General features: G+C 36.1%; 1 protein-coding gene across 6 annotated transcripts in view; it reads right to left on the bottom strand.

Annotated features, from left to right (window-relative positions):
- Window positions 1–489: 489 nt before the first annotated feature.
- stat4 (signal transducer and activator of transcription 4) overlaps window positions 490–20,555 on the bottom strand; it is a 33,385-nt gene continuing 13,319 nt past the window's right edge. The window contains exons 10-24 of one of the 6 annotated variants that reach the window (XM_051710275.1): window positions 15,868–15,960; window positions 15,672–15,731; window positions 15,449–15,469; window positions 14,777–14,867; window positions 14,149–14,190; window positions 12,327–12,410; window positions 11,829–11,927; window positions 11,448–11,592; window positions 11,249–11,301; window positions 11,038–11,132; window positions 8,993–9,129; window positions 6,764–6,955; window positions 1,598–1,643; window positions 1,383–1,485; window positions 503–1,206 (exon numbers count right to left, since the gene is read on the bottom strand). In XM_051710275.1, the coding sequence (XP_051566235.1) occupies window positions 1,192–1,206; window positions 1,383–1,485; window positions 1,598–1,643; window positions 6,764–6,955; window positions 8,993–9,129; window positions 11,038–11,132; window positions 11,249–11,301; window positions 11,448–11,592; window positions 11,829–11,927; window positions 12,327–12,410; window positions 14,149–14,190; window positions 14,777–14,867; window positions 15,449–15,469; window positions 15,672–15,731; window positions 15,868–15,960 (1,276 nt within the window). In that variant the 3' untranslated portion in view covers window positions 503–1,191. Of the gene's footprint in view, window positions 1,207–1,382; window positions 1,486–1,597; window positions 1,644–6,763; window positions 6,956–8,992; window positions 9,130–11,037; window positions 11,133–11,248; window positions 11,302–11,447; window positions 11,593–11,828; window positions 11,928–12,326; window positions 12,411–14,148; window positions 14,194–14,776; window positions 14,868–15,448; window positions 15,470–15,671; window positions 15,732–15,867; window positions 15,961–20,555 lie in introns of all 6 variants that reach the window. The other 5 variants (XM_051710279.1, XM_051710277.1, XM_051710274.1 and 2 more) reach the window with 5 other exon arrangements.

The raw sequence follows: 20,555 nt of genomic DNA, 5'->3' as shown, positions 1-20,555 counted from the left end.
GACTCCAGTGGTTAAATCCACATCTTCTGTAGTGATATGATAGGTGTGAGAAACAGATCAATATTTAAGTCCTTTTTTATTTTAAATCTCCACCTTTGACCAGCCCTGACCTGAAGGTGGCATAATGCACAGAGAATGAAACGTGCCAAAAAACAAAGAAGAATGTGGGAGTGAAAGTGGAGATTTATAGTAAAAAAGGACTTAAATATTGACTTGTTTCTCACCCACACCTATCATATCGCTTCAGAAGATATGGATTAAACCACTGGAGTCGTATGGATTACTTTTATGCTGTCTTTATGTGATTTTAAGAGATTAAAAATCCTGACCACTATTCAGTTGCATTGTGAGGACCAACAGAGCTGAAATATTCTTCTAAAAATCTTCATTTGTGTTCTGCAGAAGAAAGACAGTCATACATATCTGGGATGGCATGAGGGTGAGTAAATGATGAGAGAGTTTTTATTTTTGGGTGAACTATCCCTTTTAGTCATACTTTTAAACTGAAACCTATAAATTGGATTCACATTCCGTCATAAACTGTTTGTATATGTGTGTGTGTGTGTGTGTGTGTGTGTGTACATACGTGTCAAACCTAATATAATATTTTTAAAGATCATTCTTGATATTAATTTAACATTATTTATCATGTACTTTTGTGCAAGGATTTTCTCTCTTCTACTATTACTACTACTACCATTTACAGTATAGTAATAATACTTTAACTATAAAAAAGAGAGACCATAAGATTCTTGATTTAAAAAAATACATATATATTGCAGAGACCGTATAATACTTTATCTAAAAAAAAATGTGCTTAGCAAAAAGAAGCTACGTCATAAATATGTACAGTAAGATGGATTGTAACATTAAGGCAGATTAACGTTTGGGCAAATCAGAATTGTACAGATAATGAGACCTTCAGCCATATACTGTTTACAATGAATGGTTCATTACAAGCCCAAATTTTGACATGATTCATCTATGATACATTTTCATATTGCCAATATTTTGCAATATACATTCTTTGTCAGAAAATCCAAACAGAGAAGTGATACACTGTAGTGGCACAGAGCCAGAAGAGCAAATATAATAGATCAGAATGACAAAAATAACAGGAATGAGGAGACGGAAATCTTTAAAGCCACCCAGACTCCTGGATCCAAACAAAATGAAGTTGTTGCTCTTTTCCTAGGGTGAACTCATCTGCAAAACAAAAAATAAAACAAGTGTCAACTCATTTTCCAGTTACATTAATTTGCTTATATTAAAGCTTTATGTAGACAGTTAGGTTCCACTAATTTTTGATAGCCATCAGTTTACCCACTAGCTATGATTTTGTTTTTAATGCATCACAAAATAAGTTTTGAAAAATAATTTACTGCGCTTTCAAACTCGAAGGGAGTGAGGTGCTGGCTGAGAATGTCAAACATTCCGGGAGACATTGGCGGCTCAGGAGAGGAACATACATGTTGGACTCGACCACTGAGAAATAAGAAAATATAAGAAAGTAAATTCATCACATCATAATTCATCAGAATCAAATCTCGTCATCATGCAACACTGAACACAAACTGAGAAGAATTCAGATACTCACTCCCGATGGGAAACTGGAACTAACTGTGTCGGGAAATAAGGATAAACTGCAAGAACAAAAATAGAGGCCCCTTTAAGAGATGACATATGCCTTTTTCATACAAGAGTATGGTATATGCTACAGTATATTACAACACTACTTGGATAAAGATTATCTAGTGAAGTCACTAGTGATGAATGTGTGATGTGATGTCTAAAATACATAGAAAAACACTTTGTCCAACCACTTTTCACTGATTATATAAAGAGAGTTTATTTTTTCAAGCATTCAAGAATATTTTTTTTTCCAAGGAAAAATGTGTTACCTTATTACTACTTAGAGATTTAAGCAACCATCTTAGCACAATAAAACGGGTTATTCCATGTCAAATCAACCAAATTTAAGACAGTTAACCTGTAGTTTGGCTCCAAATTCATAAGTGAAAATTGTCATTTTGTCCCCCTCTACAAAACAATAGATTACTCATTAAGCATTGATCCGTGCCATTTAATATTTTGGCTTTCATTTTAATTTATGTATTTCTTTCTCCAGTAATATATATTATATATCAGCCACAACATTAAAACCACCTGCCTAATATTGTGTAGGTCCCCCTCGTGCCACCAAAACAGCGCCAACCCGCATCTCGGAATAGCATTCTACGATGCTGTTCTTCTCACCACAGTTGTACAGAGCGGTTAACTGAGTTACCGTAGACTTTGTCAGTTCGAACCAGTCTGGCCATTCTCTGTTGATCTCTCTGGTCAACAAGGCGTTTCCGTCTGCCGAACTGCCACTCACTGGATGTTTTTTGTTTTTGGCACCATTCTGAGTAAATTCTAGAGACTGCTGTGTGTGAAAATCCCAGGAGATTAGCAGTTACAGAAATACTCAAACCAGCACCTAGTCTGGCACCAACAATCATGCCACAGTCCAAATAACTGAGATACAATTTTTTCCCCATTCTGATGGTTGATGTGAACATTAACTGAAGCTCCTGACCCGTATCTGTGTGATTTTATGCACTGCACTGATGCCACACGATTGGCTGAATCGATAATCGCATGGATGATTGTTGGTGCCAGACGGGCTGGTTTGAGTATTTCTGTAACTGCTGATCTCCTGGGATTTTCACACACAACATTCACTAGAATTTACTCAGAATGGTGCCAAAAACAAAAAAAATCCAGTGAGTGGCAGTTATGTGGATGGAAATGCCTTGTTGATGAGAGAGGTCAGCAGAAAATGGCCAGACTGGTTTGAACTGACAAAGTCTACGGTAACTCAGTTAACCACTCTGTACAACTGTGGTGTGTGTAAGGGGTGTAAATCGGATGTTTCATCATGATACGATCTTGAATCGATTCTCTTTGCCTGCGATCCGATATTTGCCAATACTTCAAAGTCTGCCACGATACGATTCGATTCAGGGGCCTGCGATCGATATTCCGATATTATGTGCCTATTTTACATAATCAATTAAAAAAAAAATAGTTTGCCCTCAAATGCAACCAAAATAAAATCTGATTCTTTCATTCAGTTCTCTGTATATACATTGGGACATCCACAACAAAATAAGGTACTTCAGATGTTGAAACAAATTATACAGATAAATAATATAAAAAATAAAGTCACACAAAAGTGATCATCACTCATTTGATGCTAATTTTTCCATTTAGTACAATTCAAAATACTTACATAATCATGACTTGTTTCCAACTATCCGTGGTTTTCTTGGCTACAATTTCCACAGTTGTAATGAAAAATTCTGTTACAGTTAACTGGGATAAATGTTAGTAAGGTTGTTGATGTGTAGATGTGTAAAGTCTTATAACTGATGCTGGAGCTGAGCAGGTGTTTCTCTTTCCCTCATTGGTGCTGTTCAGTATGTCGGCGTTGTCAAGATGTTTCACATGGTTGAACTTCTCCATGGTACTTTAAAATAGCAAATTCTCATGTAAAATTAAAATGGGTCACATGCACAATGCTATCGATGGACGCCCGAATTAATCACGCAAGTTAGCCGCTCTGCGTTTGTCACGAGAGCTCACATTTTAAGGAGTGCCTGGTTGATGCGCACACACGGATCCTGTCAATGGAGCTCGCATTTCGTGGGAAGCCCGGTTGATGCGTGCGCACGCCGCATGGATACCAGAGCACAATTTGGCTTCAAAGACATATTTAGTGCTCATAAAGTCAAATTAATTTAATAAGGTTGCCTGACGGAAATGCGTACGGACGTGGCTGACATGAGGGTATTAAAGTAAAGGTACATCTTAAAATATATATATATATCAGTATTTACGTATTATATCGATAACATTGGATCGTTGGTTATTTGATCGATGCATCAATCCAGATCAATGGATCATTACACCCATAATATATATATATATATATATATATATATATATATATATATATATATATATATACAGTGCCTTGCAAAAGTATTAAGACCCCTGACCAATTATCTCATATTACTGAATTACCAAATGGTGCATTGAAATTTCATTCTGTTTGATATTTTATTTTAAAACACTGGAACTCAAAATCAATTATTGTTAGGTGACATTGGTTTTATGTTGGGAAATATATTAAAAATAAATAAATAAATAAATAAATAAATAAAATATATATATATATATATATATATATATCTTGCTTGCATAAGTATTCAACCCCTGTGCTGTGGAAGCTGCCAGGTTACACCGATGAAAGAAATTGCCCTAATGAGGACACAATTACTTTACTATTGGCATCCACCTGTGAATCGTTAAAGTTGCAATCACATTTTCTGGATAAAAAACCCATTGTTGAAGGATCATTGGTGAGGCTGTGAATCTGAAGGAAAATGAAGACCAAAGAGCATTCCACAGAAGTTAGAGATAAAGTAATAAAAATGCATAGATTAGGGAAAGGGTACAAATAATATCAAAATGTTTGGCTATCCCAGTGAGCACAGTTGGATCAATAATCAGGAAGTGGAAGCTGCACCACACCACCTAGGCACTGCCAAGAAAAGGCCATCCCTCAAAACTCAGTGCTCTAACAAAAAGGAGACTTGTGAGAGAAGCCACAGAGAGGCCAACAATCACTTTGAAGGAGCTACAGAGTTCAGTGGCTGGAAGTTGAGTAATGGTGCACCAGTCAACCATATCAAGAGCACTGCATAACGCTGGCCTGTATGGGAGGGTGGCAAGAAAGAAGCCGTTACTCAAAAAGTACCATCTGAAAGCACGTCTGGAGTTTGCCAGAAAGCATGTGAGTGACCCAGCTGCAATGTGGGAGAAGGTTTTGTGGTCAGATGAGACAAAGATACAGCTTTTAGGCCAAAACTCAAAGCGCTATGTGTGGCGCAAACCTAACACTTCCTATGCCTCAAGACACACCATCTGATGCTTCTCATCAGCAGGGACTGGGCATCTTGTTAGAACTGAAGAAAGAATGGATGGAGCAAAATATAGGGAAATACTACAAGAGAACCTGCTTCAGTCTGCTAAAAAATTGAAGCTTGGGAGGAAATTCACCTTTCAGCAGGACAATGATCCCAAGCACAAGGCCAAAGCAACAAAGTGTGGCTCAAGAACAAAAAGATAAAAGTCCTACAGTGGTCCAGTCAAAGTTCTGATCTCAATCCAATTGAGAATCTGTGGCACTATTTGAAAATTGCAGTCCACAAGCGTCACCCAGTCAATCTGAACAACCTGGAGAAAATCTGCTGAGATGAATGGGCCAAAATCACTTCATCACTGTGTGCAAAGCTAGTACATATGAACCCCAAAAGACTTAAAGCAGTTATTGCAGCAAAAGGTGTCTCGACCAAATATTAATGTGTGGGGGTTGAATACGTATGCAAGCAAGATATTTCAGTTTTTTATTTTTCATAAAAATATTTCCCAACAAAAAACCATGTCACCTTACAGTAACCGATTTTGAGTTTCAGTGTTTTAAAATAAAATATCAATCAGAATGAAATTTCAGTGTACCATTTGTAATTCAGTAATATGAGAGAATTGGTCAGGGGTCTAAATACTTTTGCAAGGCACTGTATATATATATATATATATATATATATATATATATATATATATATATATATATATATAAAACGGTAAGTTCCAGTCCTCAAATCTGATTGGATGAGAGACGTTCCATGAGTACTGATGGTCTCATATAATCAGCACTCCGACGCGTCACTGTTTGTATCACTCCGCTTGTGTTCATACTGTTTGAAACTAAAGTGTAAGAGCAGTGAATATGTGGTAAGAGCTATATGTGTCTCTTTACCTTTAATTTTGTGACATTACATATTTTAGCCAGAAGGTAGTGGCAAAAGACCATTTTTGTGTGTAATATGAGCCAGGAGATGTGAAGTGAGTCAGCGTCAGTCAGTGTTTTCATTCATCAGCACTATGTGATCGCTCGGATTACTATTACACTACTAAAGCTAGGAAATAGCTTTAAACCAACAACTTCAGCATTAAGGGTCATTACAGCTGAGAGACACAACAGATTAATTACTGATTAATTACACAAAGTCAAGGTGCTTACCTCTTACTGGAGTTTCCACATCAGAGAGAAAATACTGATCAAAATGGCGGAGAAGATTGCAGTTTCTATAGTGAATGACTCTGCGCACCAACTACCGCAAAATATGGAGGAATACCCCAGCTTGGATAACTATTTTTCCACTGAGAAAATAGGATGAATTTGACCATATGACATTATCTCCAGAAAGCTGACTAACACACTACAGTTTCTCTGCTTGGGAGTGGCAACAGGTGATGGCACACACTCCATCTCTCTCTCTCTCTCTCTCTCTCTCTCTCTCTGTCTCACTCACACACACACACACACACACACACACCCTTGTTTCTCCAATAACTTGCTAGAAACAGCCCAAGCCGTGATACTAGTTCTAAAGTGACATTTTTGAATTACTAACAAAGGCTTGGATGCATCATTTGGTTTGAACTAGCAAACGGCAGTTGCCTGCAGCCGAATCACAGTAGTGCTGATGTAGGGCCATTTCACACTCTTTTTCATGTGATATTGCTTAAATATATATTATATACACTGCATATAAACATACTTTTTATCTGGGGACCTCTGGTTGAGTTGACAGAAGGAGCCAAATGTTATTCACTTATGCTGTATCTTCTGCAGAGTTTGTAGACAGCATACCTTTGTTTGGATGACTATTGTAATGTTTCCCAAAAGCCTCATCTTTGGGGATGTCAGGGTAAAGGAACTTCAGAGGATTCTCTGGGACAACACCATCTGCAATGACCTTATAGTCCCGTATAATATCAGCAATGGCCAAGGCGTTGAGACGGTTTTTCGTGTACGGCTCTACAGAGATGAACTTTGGCTCTCCTGCAGGTAGAGTACATGCGCTTTTAAGCATATACTGTATCTGGCAGGTTTCATTGTGACAACTTCAATAACTTTCAATAACTTTTTGTAGCCTAAACTTAAAGGTGTGTGACTATACAGAAATTGATTTACAAAAATAAACCTACCCTGATCTCTCCTACTGAATTTTAAGATGTACGGGATATAAAACATCTCTACATTTTGGAACAACTCCAGACTGGAAATTCCCCAATTCCTCTCAATTCAGGACAATGTCCCAGTGAGGGAAATTGTTTCTTAACCCGGCAAATTCCTTAACTCTTAACCTCTAACTTCTACAGAGGAATATTTTTCTAGGTTGCAGTTGCTATGCTTGTTTTAAAACTGGACACTTCTGACAAATTCTGACGATATATTTTCTACATATACAGGTGCATCTCAATAAATTAGAATGTCGTGGAAAAGTTCATTTATTTCAGAAATTCAACTCAAATTGTGAAACTCGTGTATTAAATAAATTCAGTGCACACAGACTGAAGTAGTTTAAGTCTTTGGTTCTTTTAATTGTGACGATTTTGGCTCACATTTAACAAAAACCCACCAATTCACTATCTCAAAAAATTAGAATACATCATAAGACCAATAAAAAAAACATTTTTAGTGAATTGTTGGCCTTCTGGAAAGTATGTTCATTTACTGTATATGTACTCAATACTTGGTAGGGGCTCCTTTTGCTTTAATTACTGCCTCAATTCGGCTTGGCATGGAGGTGATCAGTTTGTGGCACTGCTGATGTGGTATGGAAGCCCAGGTTTCTTTGACAGTGGCCTTCAGCTCATCTGCATTTTTTGGTCTCTTTTTTTCTCATTTTCCTCTTGACAATACCCCATAGATTCTCTATGGGGTTCAGGTCTGGTGAGTTTGCTGGCCAGTCAAGCACACCAACACCATGGTCATTTAACCAACTTTTGGTGCTTTTGGTAGTGTGGGCAGGTGCCAAATCCTGCTGGAAAATGAAATCAGCATCTTTAAAAAGCTGGTCAGCAGAAGGAAGCATGAAGTGCTCCAAAATTTCTTGGTAAACAGGTGCAGTGACTTTGGTTTTCAAAAAACACAATGGACCAACACCAGCAGATGACATTGCACCCCAAATCATCACAGACTGTGGAAACTGAACACTGGACTTCAAGCAACTTGGGCTATGAGCTTCTCCACCCATCCTCCAGACTCTAGGACCTTGGTTTCCAAATGAAATACAAAACTTGCTCTCATCTGAAAAGAGGACTTTGGACCACTGGGCAACAGTCCAGTTCTTCTTCTCCTTAGCCCAGGTAAGACGCCTCTGACGTTGTCTGTGGTTCAGGAGTGGCTTAACAAGAGGAATACGACAACTGTAGCCAAATTCCTTGACACGTCTGTGTGTGGTGGCTCTTGATGCCTTGACCCCAGCCTCAGTCCATTCCTTGTGAAGTTCACCCAAATTCTTGAATCGATTTTGCTTGACAATCATAAGGCTGCGGTTCTCTCGGTTGGTTGTGCATCTTTTTCTTCCACACTTTTTCCTTCCACTCAACTTTCTGTTAACATTCTTGGATACAGCACTCTGTGAACAGCCAGCTTCTTTGGCAATGAATGTTTGTGGCTTACCCTCCTTGTGAAGGGTGTCAATGATTGTCTTCTGGACAACTGTCAGATCACCAGTCTTCCCCATGATTGTGTAGCCTAGTGAACCAAACTGAGAGACCATTTTGAAGGCTCAGGAAAACTTTGCAGGTGTTTTGAGTTGATTAGCTGATTGGCATGTCACCATATTCTAATTTTTTGAGATAGTGAATTGGTGGGTTTTTGTTAAATGTAAGCCAAAATCGTCACAATTAAAAGAACCAAAGACTTAAACTACTTCAGTCTGTGTGCACTGAATTTATTTAATACACGAGTTTCACAATTTGAGTTGAATTACTGAAATAAATGAACTTTTCCACGACATTTTAATTTATTGAGATGCACCTGTATATTTACATAATGGAGGAAAATAACAAATAGCACAGAAAAACATACCATTTTCATCTTGTTCTACCCAGGTGAAGGTGATTCCTCCGAGGTGACTTTCACTAAAGCGCAGCAGGAATGTTCCTGGCTCCTTCTCCTTTAGTAGGGCACGTTCCATCTCTTTACTCACGAATCCCATTATGTAACTGAGAAGCAAAGAACAACAGAATCCATTGATAAAGGCAACAGGAAGCAGTTGGCGATTTGCCTCATGTAAAAATGTGTAAAGCTGATGCATGTTAATTAATAGTCAACAATAAGTAAACCATTTGCAGGTTGATTTAATGTTTAACAATGTGCAGCAATGCGATGGTCCTCTAACAATTTAATCATTGCCAGCATGAACGCCCGTCAAGGGTTACAACTGCAATATGTGATAATGTACAACTGCATGACTTCACTTATACATATTCATGTTAAAGGAATAGTTCACCAAAAAATTTAATTCTGCCATAATTTGCTCTCCCACATTTAATTAAGACTTTATATCTTTATCCAGAAGACTGGGGAGTCTAGACCTGTTTGGGGAGAAATGGGGCAAATATCTGTCTTTTTTGGAGGGCTCTCGGGGATTGACAGTGTAGAGAGGTGTAGGGGATATGTGTGATTAGTTTATTATTTATTTTATTTTATTTATTTATATACTTTTTTTTGTTGTTGTTGTGTGTCTGTAATTATGTGATTGGGGTCGGGTGAGGGATTGTGGTATAGTTAGGGTAAAATATTGATTCTGTGTAAATATATATATATATATATATATATATATATATATATATATATATATATATATATATATATATATATATATATATATATGTTTTGCTGTTCCTTTTTAATAGATGAATCAATAAAAATGTTAATCCAAAAAAAAAAAAAAAAAGACTTTATATCTTATGTAGAACACAAAAGCCACAGCCAATCTTTTTAATTCAATGAGACTGGATAGTGCCTCACTTTAGAGCTTTAAAAAAGACCAAAAATTATAATAAAGTAGTGCATGCAACTCGTGCATCATATTCCAAGTATTTCCAAAGCATACGATAAGTTTTGAAGAGAAACTCCCCGAAATTTCATTTTGAATTCCGAAGTCATTTTTCAGCGAAATCTTGATGTCCATTGCGTGTTCATGAGTGCTGAGATCTGTATCGATGGATCACATAACCAACAATGCGATGTCATCAATGGAATGCGTAAACATCAACATATATTTTTAAGATGTACCTTTATTTTGACACTCTCATGCCAGCCATGTCCATACGCATTTCCACCAACCGTACTACACATTTCCATCGAAGCGTGTAGTACGTAGTAGATTGTACAACAAGCGCTTGCCATTGCAGCAACCTATCACTCTAAGCAGTAGCAGCCAAGAAAGAAATATAGACAATGTATAGGAGCTGTCAATCAACCAAATGATCTCATGTGTGTGACTTTAATTTTTATATTATTTATTTTTCTGTATTACATTTAATTTAATTAACAACTAAAGTACCTTACTTTGTTGTGGATGTCCCAATGTGGAATCTGGATTTGCACTTTTCAGAAAGCTCAATAAAATCTTCAAATTATATTTTTGTTGCATTTGTGAGTAAATAGAAATGTAACTGAATGTGTAAAATAGGCACATAAAATCATTTCATATCAATGGCTGGCCCCTGAATCTAATCAAATCAAAATTGCATTGCGGCAAGATTTTGTGTTATCTACAAACTTATGTCGCTGGCTAAAAGAATCGATATAAGATTGTATCGTGATGAAACTTGTGATTTACACCCCTAGAGAACACGCGTGCTACTTTGAATGGGCTTCTCTCATGACAACATGAGGGTGAGTAAATTATGACAGAATTTTCATTTTTGGTGGAAATATTCTTTTAAAATCATTCCCTTATTGTTTGTGGCCAATGATATAAAAAATAGGGAACGGCAAAACGTTCAACATTGATATTGCATACCCCCCGCAAATGGATAGTTGCACCCCTTATTTTATCTATTTATTGTAACTAAGATTCCATCCTCAATGTAAAAATAGCAACAGAAAACAAGACCACTGACCCATCAATCCAAACAGGATGTAAATGTTTCTTAATGAGGTCCAGGATTGAGTCCAGCCACAGCCAAAAACTAAATGATTTGCCAGGGATTGTCTCCTGAGAGCCACAAGAAGAAACAGTCCATATTGGATTTACATTGTCTTGCTTTCATGTTGCATGATGCTAATGTTCAATTTGAAAACATCAAGAGCAAATGATTTATTCAACATTACCTTCCAGAACTTTGACCAAGAAACCTGGCAGTCATTATAAGACGCTTGTTGACCTTTAGAAACAAATGACAAAAATGACAGCATTATCAGCATGTTCTTGAAACAATGAGGGGAAACTGTCTACACACAGTGTAATACAACAGACACTGACATAAAACAAAGCGTTTTTATTTTGTCTTAAGTTTGCAAAAAAACCTACACAATGTACCCAAAAGTTTATCCCCCAGCATGTTAAGCTGTTCCTTGTTGAGTCCTCGGCCAGCAAAACTTGAGAACTGCCAACTGAGCACCTCCGACAGTTGGCTCCAACTTGCCCGTAATGGGTTACTGAAGAATCCAAGGTTCTAGACGGGTCAGAAGAGACGAATCTTACACAGAAGTCTGAGAACTGGTTAAAACAAGTAACTAACTAGGACCCCTAGAGGTTTCAGACCCCCATCCTAAACATCAGTAAAGCATATCCGTATTTCAGGTGCAGATATTTTGGATGATTAAACCATGGTACAATGGACAATCTTTTTTGTGTGAATCAAATAGTAGCAGCACACAGTATTTTACTACATAAGTGAGTCTAATTTACCTTTGGGTCATCAGTTAGCAAGTTGTACCACATGACAGAGGCCCAGCCCCCGGGGAGCTGACTGACATTGGAGATGACCACCAGAGGCAGGGAGCAAGTCTGCATAGGTGCAAAATATAAACCCAGTGAGTGGTGCCAAGGATCATGTAAAATACATAAACATGAGATTGTAACACAGAATTGTAAATTATATGCATTTAATATAAGTGACTTAGTTCATTCAAGACATATTTTATCAGTATGTGTATGTTCCTTGGGAATCGAACCCATAACATTTGCATTGCTAACTGTAGCGACTGATTCCTCTTTGAGGTGCGACAGTGAATTTCTACAATGGCATCTGTAATTGAAAACTTGATTTTGAATGATGCTGCATCCACAATACTAGGTGTCACTGTAAATCCAAGTTGACATGAGCAAACAGTTACTGAGTGCACCCAGCTGTACATAATAAATAGCTGTTATGAAAAAGAAAATCAAATGAAACCTCAAACATACTTCAAGATCAATATCAAGACCCTGTAACATCAGCATGGCCTCAAAGTTGAGCGAGTGTAACTCCTCTGTTACCGACAGGGGACCCTGCAATAGAAGGTCAATAAACAGGATTCAGCAAGGTTTCAATTCAATGCCAAAATCAAGGTTGTGCTCTATGAGACTGCCCTCTGTTGGTCAGCGAATAACATACATTACAAATACATGTAACCAAATACATTGGTTGTAATTTTTTTCCCTGCTCTCTTTTGCAAACAAAGAACATCCTTGCGGTTATACAGTATATTGGAACTCTCTGTTTAAACAAAAGTTTGATTGGAGTAAAAATATGAATGACACCTCACAAGTATTGCATTACGAATAAAGTGAAGGATGTTTTATATATGATTGTCCATCGAGTATACCCGGTTAAGACACTTGTGATACAGCGTTTTAAAGTTAGTATACTGTAGAAGATAATTGTGTTTTTTGTAAAAATGCTCCTGAGACTATTAAACATTTATTTTGGGAGTGTCCTAAAGTACACTTGTTTTGGAGAGAGTTAAATATATATACATATATATATATATATATATATATATACACACTACCGGTCAAAAGTTTTGAAACACTTACTCATTCTTTATCTAATTTTTTCACATTTTAGAATAATAGTAAAGTCATCAAAACTATGGAATAACATCAATGGAACTATGGGAATTATGTTGTGACTAAACAATATCCAAAAATAAATCAAAACTCTGTTATATTTTAGCATCTTCAAAGTAGTCACCCTTTACCTAGAATTTGCAGACATGTACTCTTGACATTTTCTCAATCAACTTCTTGGGGTATCACCCTGGGATGATTTTTAAACAGTATTGAAGGAGTTCCCATCTATGTTGGGCACTTATTGGCTGCTTTTCTTTATTAATTGGTCCAAGTCATCAATTTCAAAAACGTATTTATTTCTAATTAAATTTTAGTTTTATAATGACAAATGAATATGGTGGCACAATTATATTTTTGTCTACAAAACTAATTTCAAACATTTAAGCATACACCTTCAGATCAAAAGATTTTTAAGATCATGAGAAACATTTCAGTCAAGTGTTTCAAAACTTTTGACCGGTAGTGTGTGTGTGTATATATATATATATATATATATATATATATATATATATATATATATATATATTTATTATTATTATTATTATTATTATTTATTTATTTATTTTTTTCAAAAAGAAGCCAATATTTTTGTTAATTTTGAAGAATTGGATTTTATGTTAAATTGTATTTCAATTGATAAAGATAAAAATTTATTTTAAAATATTTTAAAAAGTATGTGATTTAATCATTATAATGGCTCCTTATTATATATATAATGTGAAATGCACTGAAAAAATGCCTGTATTTGAACAATTTAACATTTTAATTTGTACATACTTGGAAACGATATCCTAAAGTAAAAATATCAAAGCACTATGAATACTGCAACTATTTACTATGTACAATCTTTTTCTATAATGTAATTTGATTCACTTTTAAAAATACATATATATTTTATTTATTATATATTCAATTATTTATTTTATGTATGCATCCGACATGTTTATTTGTAAAGAAATGTTTTTAAAGCTGTATTAATTATATGTACACCTGTTTGAACAATTTATAATGTTCTTAATTAAAAACAATAAAAAAAAAATAAATAAATAAAAGAACATGACATTGGATGGGACTCTATTGGCTTGCTACGTCTGTTCTCCCTGGTCATAATGTTTATTAATTCACATATGCTCCAGAAGAGTAGATAATATGAAGGGAGCAGCAGCTATCTTACCTCATTTCCTTTTCCTCCAGTAGGACACTTTCTCTCTTTCAGCTGCTGCAGAACACAAAAAATTGTTCAAACATCTGGCTTCTTAAAGGAATAGTTCACCAAAATGGACAATTCTGTCATTAACTCACCTGCTGTTATGTTATTTTTTTCTGTAGAGCACAAGCTCTTTTCCATACAACAACATAGTGACCATGTCTTTCAAGCTACAAAAAGGACAAAAAAGCACCAAAAAAACTAGTCCATATAAGACTCGCCTGATGTATATTTGAAGTCTTCTGAAGCCATACGACAGCTGTGAGGAATAGTCCAAAATTTAAGCTGTTATTTACTGATAATCTGAAAACCTGTTTTGGAGCTTGACAGATGTGGTCACTATGAACTGTATGGAAAAGAGTTGTGTGAAGATTCTTCAAAATGTCTCCTTTTGTGTTACACAGAAATAACAATATACAATTATGGAATGACAAGTAAAGGAAAATAAGAAAAGAATGGTTTGAAAATAGTGACAGAATTTCCATATTTGGGTGAACTATTCATTTAAACAATTAAATACATTTAATACCAAGCTACAAAAGCCTTATAAGCAATACTGCTCTAAAATATAGTGCAAGAATTCAGACTGAAGTACCAGATGTCTGAACTCTACTGAAAGGCAGCCAGTCGACTCCTCAACATCCATCACTTTGGTGTTGTTGGTGAGTATGAAGAACTGCCTATTCCTGCAGAGAAAGATCAGTAATATTTCTCAGACTGCTCTCATGCATCGGACTATATCTGAATGTGATAAGTTCATTTGAGGATAAAACAGTGCTGTAAAACCTCTGTAAACTACAGTAACTCAACACGTAGAATTTATAAAGGTGAAGTGTGTAATTTCTGCACCACTAGCAGCAGCAAAAAAATGACTTGTCACACAGGTTTCCTGAACAGACCCTCTGTTTGCCATTGGTCAGGTGAACAGATAGTCTCGCCCCAAACTCAAGCCATTGGTTGGGACAATGTTGGGATGCTCAAACAAACAGAGCAATGTTCTGAAACCACTACAGAGCCATGGTGTTTACACTATTGGGGATATCAACCAACAAATGTCTTATTTAAAGTTGTCTCTGCATATACAGCTGGGATAGCAGGATGCATTTTAACATTAGAAAAATGACACACTTCACCTTTAAAGAACTTAGCTTGTGAGGCTTTGCTGTCCCCCTCCCCCACACACCCTTAGCTGAAAAATTCATATTGAGATTTGGCCTAAATAAACAACAGGAAACTGCTTCTTGTGTTTGAGGTTGAGTGCACTCACACTTTGCCTGGTGGAAGGTCTCTGCACACACAAACAGAAAAAAGTAAAAACACTGAGGTGACACTGGGCTAAACACACCTGTAATACAAACTCTGCTTGGATGGAACATGCACATTAAAGAAGTCATTTAAAAACAAAAGGCTTAACATACAAGCATGCATGTTATTGCAATAATGACTACAGTTTATAATTATATAATGTATATATAATTCAAGGAACTTACTTGTCAAATGTTGTTTTGACTTTGAGTTGATAATCTACCTCAGGTAACTTAACCAGTAATCTGGAATGAGACAGTGAATTAGAAATAAATAAATAAAAAGAAAATATTTGTGTTTTGTGTTATGGCAGTTTCCTCTAATACCTTGTAAAATTAGATTTGTTTACAATCAGTGTTTGAGTGCAGACTGCATTCATACCTGACCTTGGTGGTGAATTGCACCTGTGTTTTGATTATTAGAGGTTTCTGAGGGTGTGTTGGCATGCAGGGCTGTTTCTCCACCACAAAGGAACTGCAAACATAGCCAAGAAAGATTTTCCAGATTTCCAACCTTTCCTTCTTTTAGACATATAAACTTTGTTTTACACTGCTCCATAATAAAGCCAAATGAACAAATTGTAGCCTATGATGATATGGACTTCTTGAAAAACAGTATTTTTATGGACCTGTTTAACATTTCCAGGTTTGGATCGTGGAAGTAAACTATAGCGGGTTAAACTTCTATAGCTGTAAATAGGAGAACATAATAAATATTATTTTTACATTCCTATTTTCTCCAAAAGCAAAAAAATAAATCCAAATCCAATATTACATTTCCACAACTTTCCAAAAAAGGTTTAAAAAAAGGACAAAAAACAAACAAACAAACAAACACACAAATAAAACAGAAAGAGATGGATTACAGCAGTCAGAAGAGAGAAAGATGCCAAATTTACAGTGATGACTCCAGCTGTTTTTGAAACTTCATTGCAGCAGTGTTGACTGTTTTTTTTTAAATTATTATTATTATTATTATTATTAATGCCAGGGTAATATATCACAATGTATAGTGATATATATGTGCATTAAATCATTTAAAAATGTAAAATAAAAAAGTATGCCCTGCTAAATTAATGGAATATTCCCGGTTCAATACAAGTTAAACTCAATTGGCAGCTTTTGTGGCATAATATTGATTACCACAAAAATTAATTTTGACTTGCCCCTCCTTTTCTTTAAAAAAATAAAAAATCTGGGTTCCAGTGAGGCACTTACAATGGAAGTGAATGGGGGGCAATTTCTGAACTTTAAAATACTCCCTTTTTCAAAAGTACTATAGCCACAAACATAAAGGATATGCATGTAAACATGATTTTAGTGTTATAACATCACTTACTAAACTTTTCTGTGTAAAGTTCTAGCCAATTTTACGATGTGATGTCAGCAAACCCTAAAATGACTGTAAAAATGAGATTTAAACAACTTTAACTTAGCTCAAGCAATATATAAGTTTTAACAGCAGAATTAATGTAAGTGCTTTTATAAAGTTGTAAGCTTCAAATTTCTGCCTTTAAACCCTCCAAAAACTGGCCCCATTCACTTCAACTGTAAGTGCCTCACTGTAACCCAGATTTTTGCTTCTTATAAAGAAAAGGAGGGGCGAGTCAAAATTAATTTTTGTGGTAATCAACATTATGCCAGAAATCCTGTCGATTGAGCTTAACATTTATTGAACCCGGAATAATCCTTTAAGTTGGAAATGAGCCTTCACAGTCTGTGAAAAGGGTCTATAGACCTTATTCACAGCATCGCCATCTTTGGTTTTAGATGTACAATCTTCAATGGGCTGTACTGCAGTTTAAAGTCTTTTTGGATCATTCAGCAGACAAAACATTGAACAAATATCTTTCCTAGAACATTCAGTAGACAAAAAACTCAAGACAACCTGAGTTGTGGAAAATAAGATGGGATATAGAAGCTTTTTACAGCTTTATACTGAGCGTGCCATTGAAGAGACGGCAAGTCTATACCTCATAGTCTCATTGTCATTCCTATTACAAATCAAAGATGGTGCTACTGTGAATAAGGTCTTTTGTGTTTATTCCTGTCAAGCATTTACTATAGACAGAAATAGTGGTTGACCTTTATATCGCCGAGGCCAATAAATCGGCCGATATTCGAAATTGTTTAATTATCGGCATCGGCCGATACATTTTCCTGTTTGGCCGATTTGTTTCTTGAGGGAGCTGAAAATCGCCTGTTTCTAATGTGAAGCGACTGAGACATGTAAATGACCAGTCGGTTCGTTTTGTTGTTACGTGCCATAATGTTACTACAATAATAGACCGGTGTGCAACACGGTCTCATTTAAACCGTCAGAGCTGCAGCAGACTCGTTTGAGCTCATAATGTTAAAAGTGCTCACCTGTTTCATTCTCCCTCTCTCTCCTCAACAGTTCCCTGTAACTTTTAACTGTCTTGTATAATGATAAAAAGGCAAATATGGATAAAACTAATATCATATACCGTCTGCAAATATGCACATATCTCGTTTAAATAGATGTAATAAACCAACCTCACACAACTTGAGCAGATCCAGCATCCTGTGGAACACTCATTTATCTACCTCTAAAGCACATATTCTATCAGCCTCTCCCTCAGCAATTCCCTGTAAATTTTAACTTTCTTTTCTAATGATAAAAGGCAAATATCAATAAAACCTCTATTATATACCATCTGCAAATATGCAGATATCTCGTTTAAACAGATGTAATTCACAAACCTCACGAAAATCCAGCGTTTTCTTCCCGTCGAGCGCTCATCTACAGGAATATCTTCCTCTGAAGCGAATTCTATCAGCCAGAATCAAAACTTCAGTATCAGGATCAAAAGTTCCTCTATTCACAAATCATGACAGTCAGTCCATGACAATCCAAGCAGGCGATCCAGACCGTTTAAACTGTCAGGAGATTGCTGCTCGTGCTGGATCTGCACGAGTGCATGAGTGCAACTTCAAAGTAAAAGCACTTCACCTGTGCTGTAAGTAAATGTCTTATTCACCATGCACTGAATGTACAATTGGTTTGATTAGTTTTTTTGTTTTTTTAGAAAATGCGATTGCTAAAGTGAACATGCGATCCATGATTGCTAGACTACTGTGTACACTGTTATTTCCTTCTTCCTAATATAAAACATTTCTTCATGGGCAAATAAATTACTAAAATTTGATGACTACGAAGAAATCAGAAGAAACTGCTTTCTACCATATAAAATAAAATAATACTTTTTGCAAGTTTTACACAAGTTAAAGTTTTGTGTAAAATTGAGTAAATAAGAGTTTATCATTTATTTATTTTTTAGCAATTTTATGTTTATGTTATTTACTATATGAAATTGTGTGATATATCGGTATTGTATTGGTCTATCGGCCACCCTGCACTCTGAATATCGGCATCGACCATTAAAAAACCCATATCGGTCGATCACTAGACAGAATTGATCTGTTGTGCTGCAGTTGTTCATATATCACGTGCAGCCGCGGGCCGTGCATTTTAAGTCTAGGCCTTCGGTGTGATTCATGCCATTAAGAAAACACAGTTTCACAATGAATAAGATGCCGTATGCCTTTCATATATTACGGGCAGTCAACTAGTAATACCAACTGACATTTTAAAAACACATCCACGCACGAAAGCCAGAACCTGAAATGAAACTTAATGCTCAAGCAAGCCTAATTTTAACTGCAGCATGACTGTTTTGTGAACTGAATGTCAAAAATCATAATTTTTCATATGAATCTAACAAGGAGGTATATAATACCTGGAAAAATCTATCTAATAATATTTGCGATTTAAATGTTGCTTGCAATAAATGTAGTTTCGTCAGGGTACACGGTTATGCTGCGTTCCATTCAAGTTGGATGTGGGATATTCCTACTTGATATCTCCGACCATGAATACATTCCATTCCCCAATATTCTGAACTGCAACGCTCCCGTTAGCTTAGCAGGGATTTGACTCTCATTAGAGATGTCTCCTAGCAACCCAACTGATAAACAATGCTGCAGCACTAGTATTTGTGCTTCAGGTGTACGATTATCAAAAGAGATTATAATGTTTTATACACCAGTTTCTGCAGGCGTTTGTTAAACAAGCTTTAATATCATGTAATGTAGAAACGAACTCATTTATCGATATTACTTAATAAAGTGAATGTTTATCACTTACATTTACATGTTTGTGTGACATCATGCCCCTGCATCTCGGCAAAATCGGAGTTGAGAATTTCTGCACGAGCCAACAAGTTGTAATTCTGACTTCAAGATGCATTCCATTGCACTTTTCCTAGTAGGAAGTTGTAAAATCTGACTTTTCGAGTTGAATGGAACGCAGCACTACTTTTCCAAACTTGATCTGACACTGAATGCTCCAGCAGCCTAATTTACACTTAGGAAACTCCTGATGTTGCTATAACAATGCAAAAAGCACTTACCAATTTACTTGAAGTGAAAATCAGTCCTCCTTTCCTGTTTAATATATAATGCAATCACACGGTCATGCAGAACATCTCGTGTTTTTAAATCCATAAGGATCTCTTTCTCAATTGTGATAGTGGCAGTGATGACGATATCGCACTCTTCGCTTTCAAATTATGTACATCACTTAAAGCGTGATTGCGTCTCTCAAGGCCAGCTAGAAGGCCTCGACCGGGACATATCCTAAAGATCACACCCACCAAGAACAAATAAATCAATCTGACTGGCTGATGAATCTGACAATCTGTCTTTAGTTGCTCATTCATTTGCACTGTTGAGGGATTCTGTGGAAATTCTGAAGGCCTGAGGGGGTGGAGCTCAGACTCATGCACTGCTTCCGGCATGCGATTTGTGAAACAGCTGTCACGCTTCGCTTGTAAGCATCAAGGAATAAATTCTGACTGGATAAACTTTTAGTTTTTCTCTATTTGTTTGTAGATTAATTAAGAGTGGAAAGCGATTAAAAATACATAGGCAAAAAGGTGATTGAGAATGAAAGGATGAAAAATATTTATTTATTTGGCATTTTAGGCCAGCAGAGAAGGCTATGCTGGCCCTGAGAATTCGCCACTGATCACATGTGATGGATGGGTG

The sequence above is a fragment of the Myxocyprinus asiaticus genome, chromosome 11, assembly GCF_019703515.2.
Source record: "Myxocyprinus asiaticus isolate MX2 ecotype Aquarium Trade chromosome 11, UBuf_Myxa_2, whole genome shotgun sequence".
Taxonomy (NCBI): domain Eukaryota; kingdom Metazoa; phylum Chordata; class Actinopteri; order Cypriniformes; family Catostomidae; genus Myxocyprinus; species Myxocyprinus asiaticus.
This window is presented reverse-complemented; position numbering and strand designations above follow the sequence as displayed.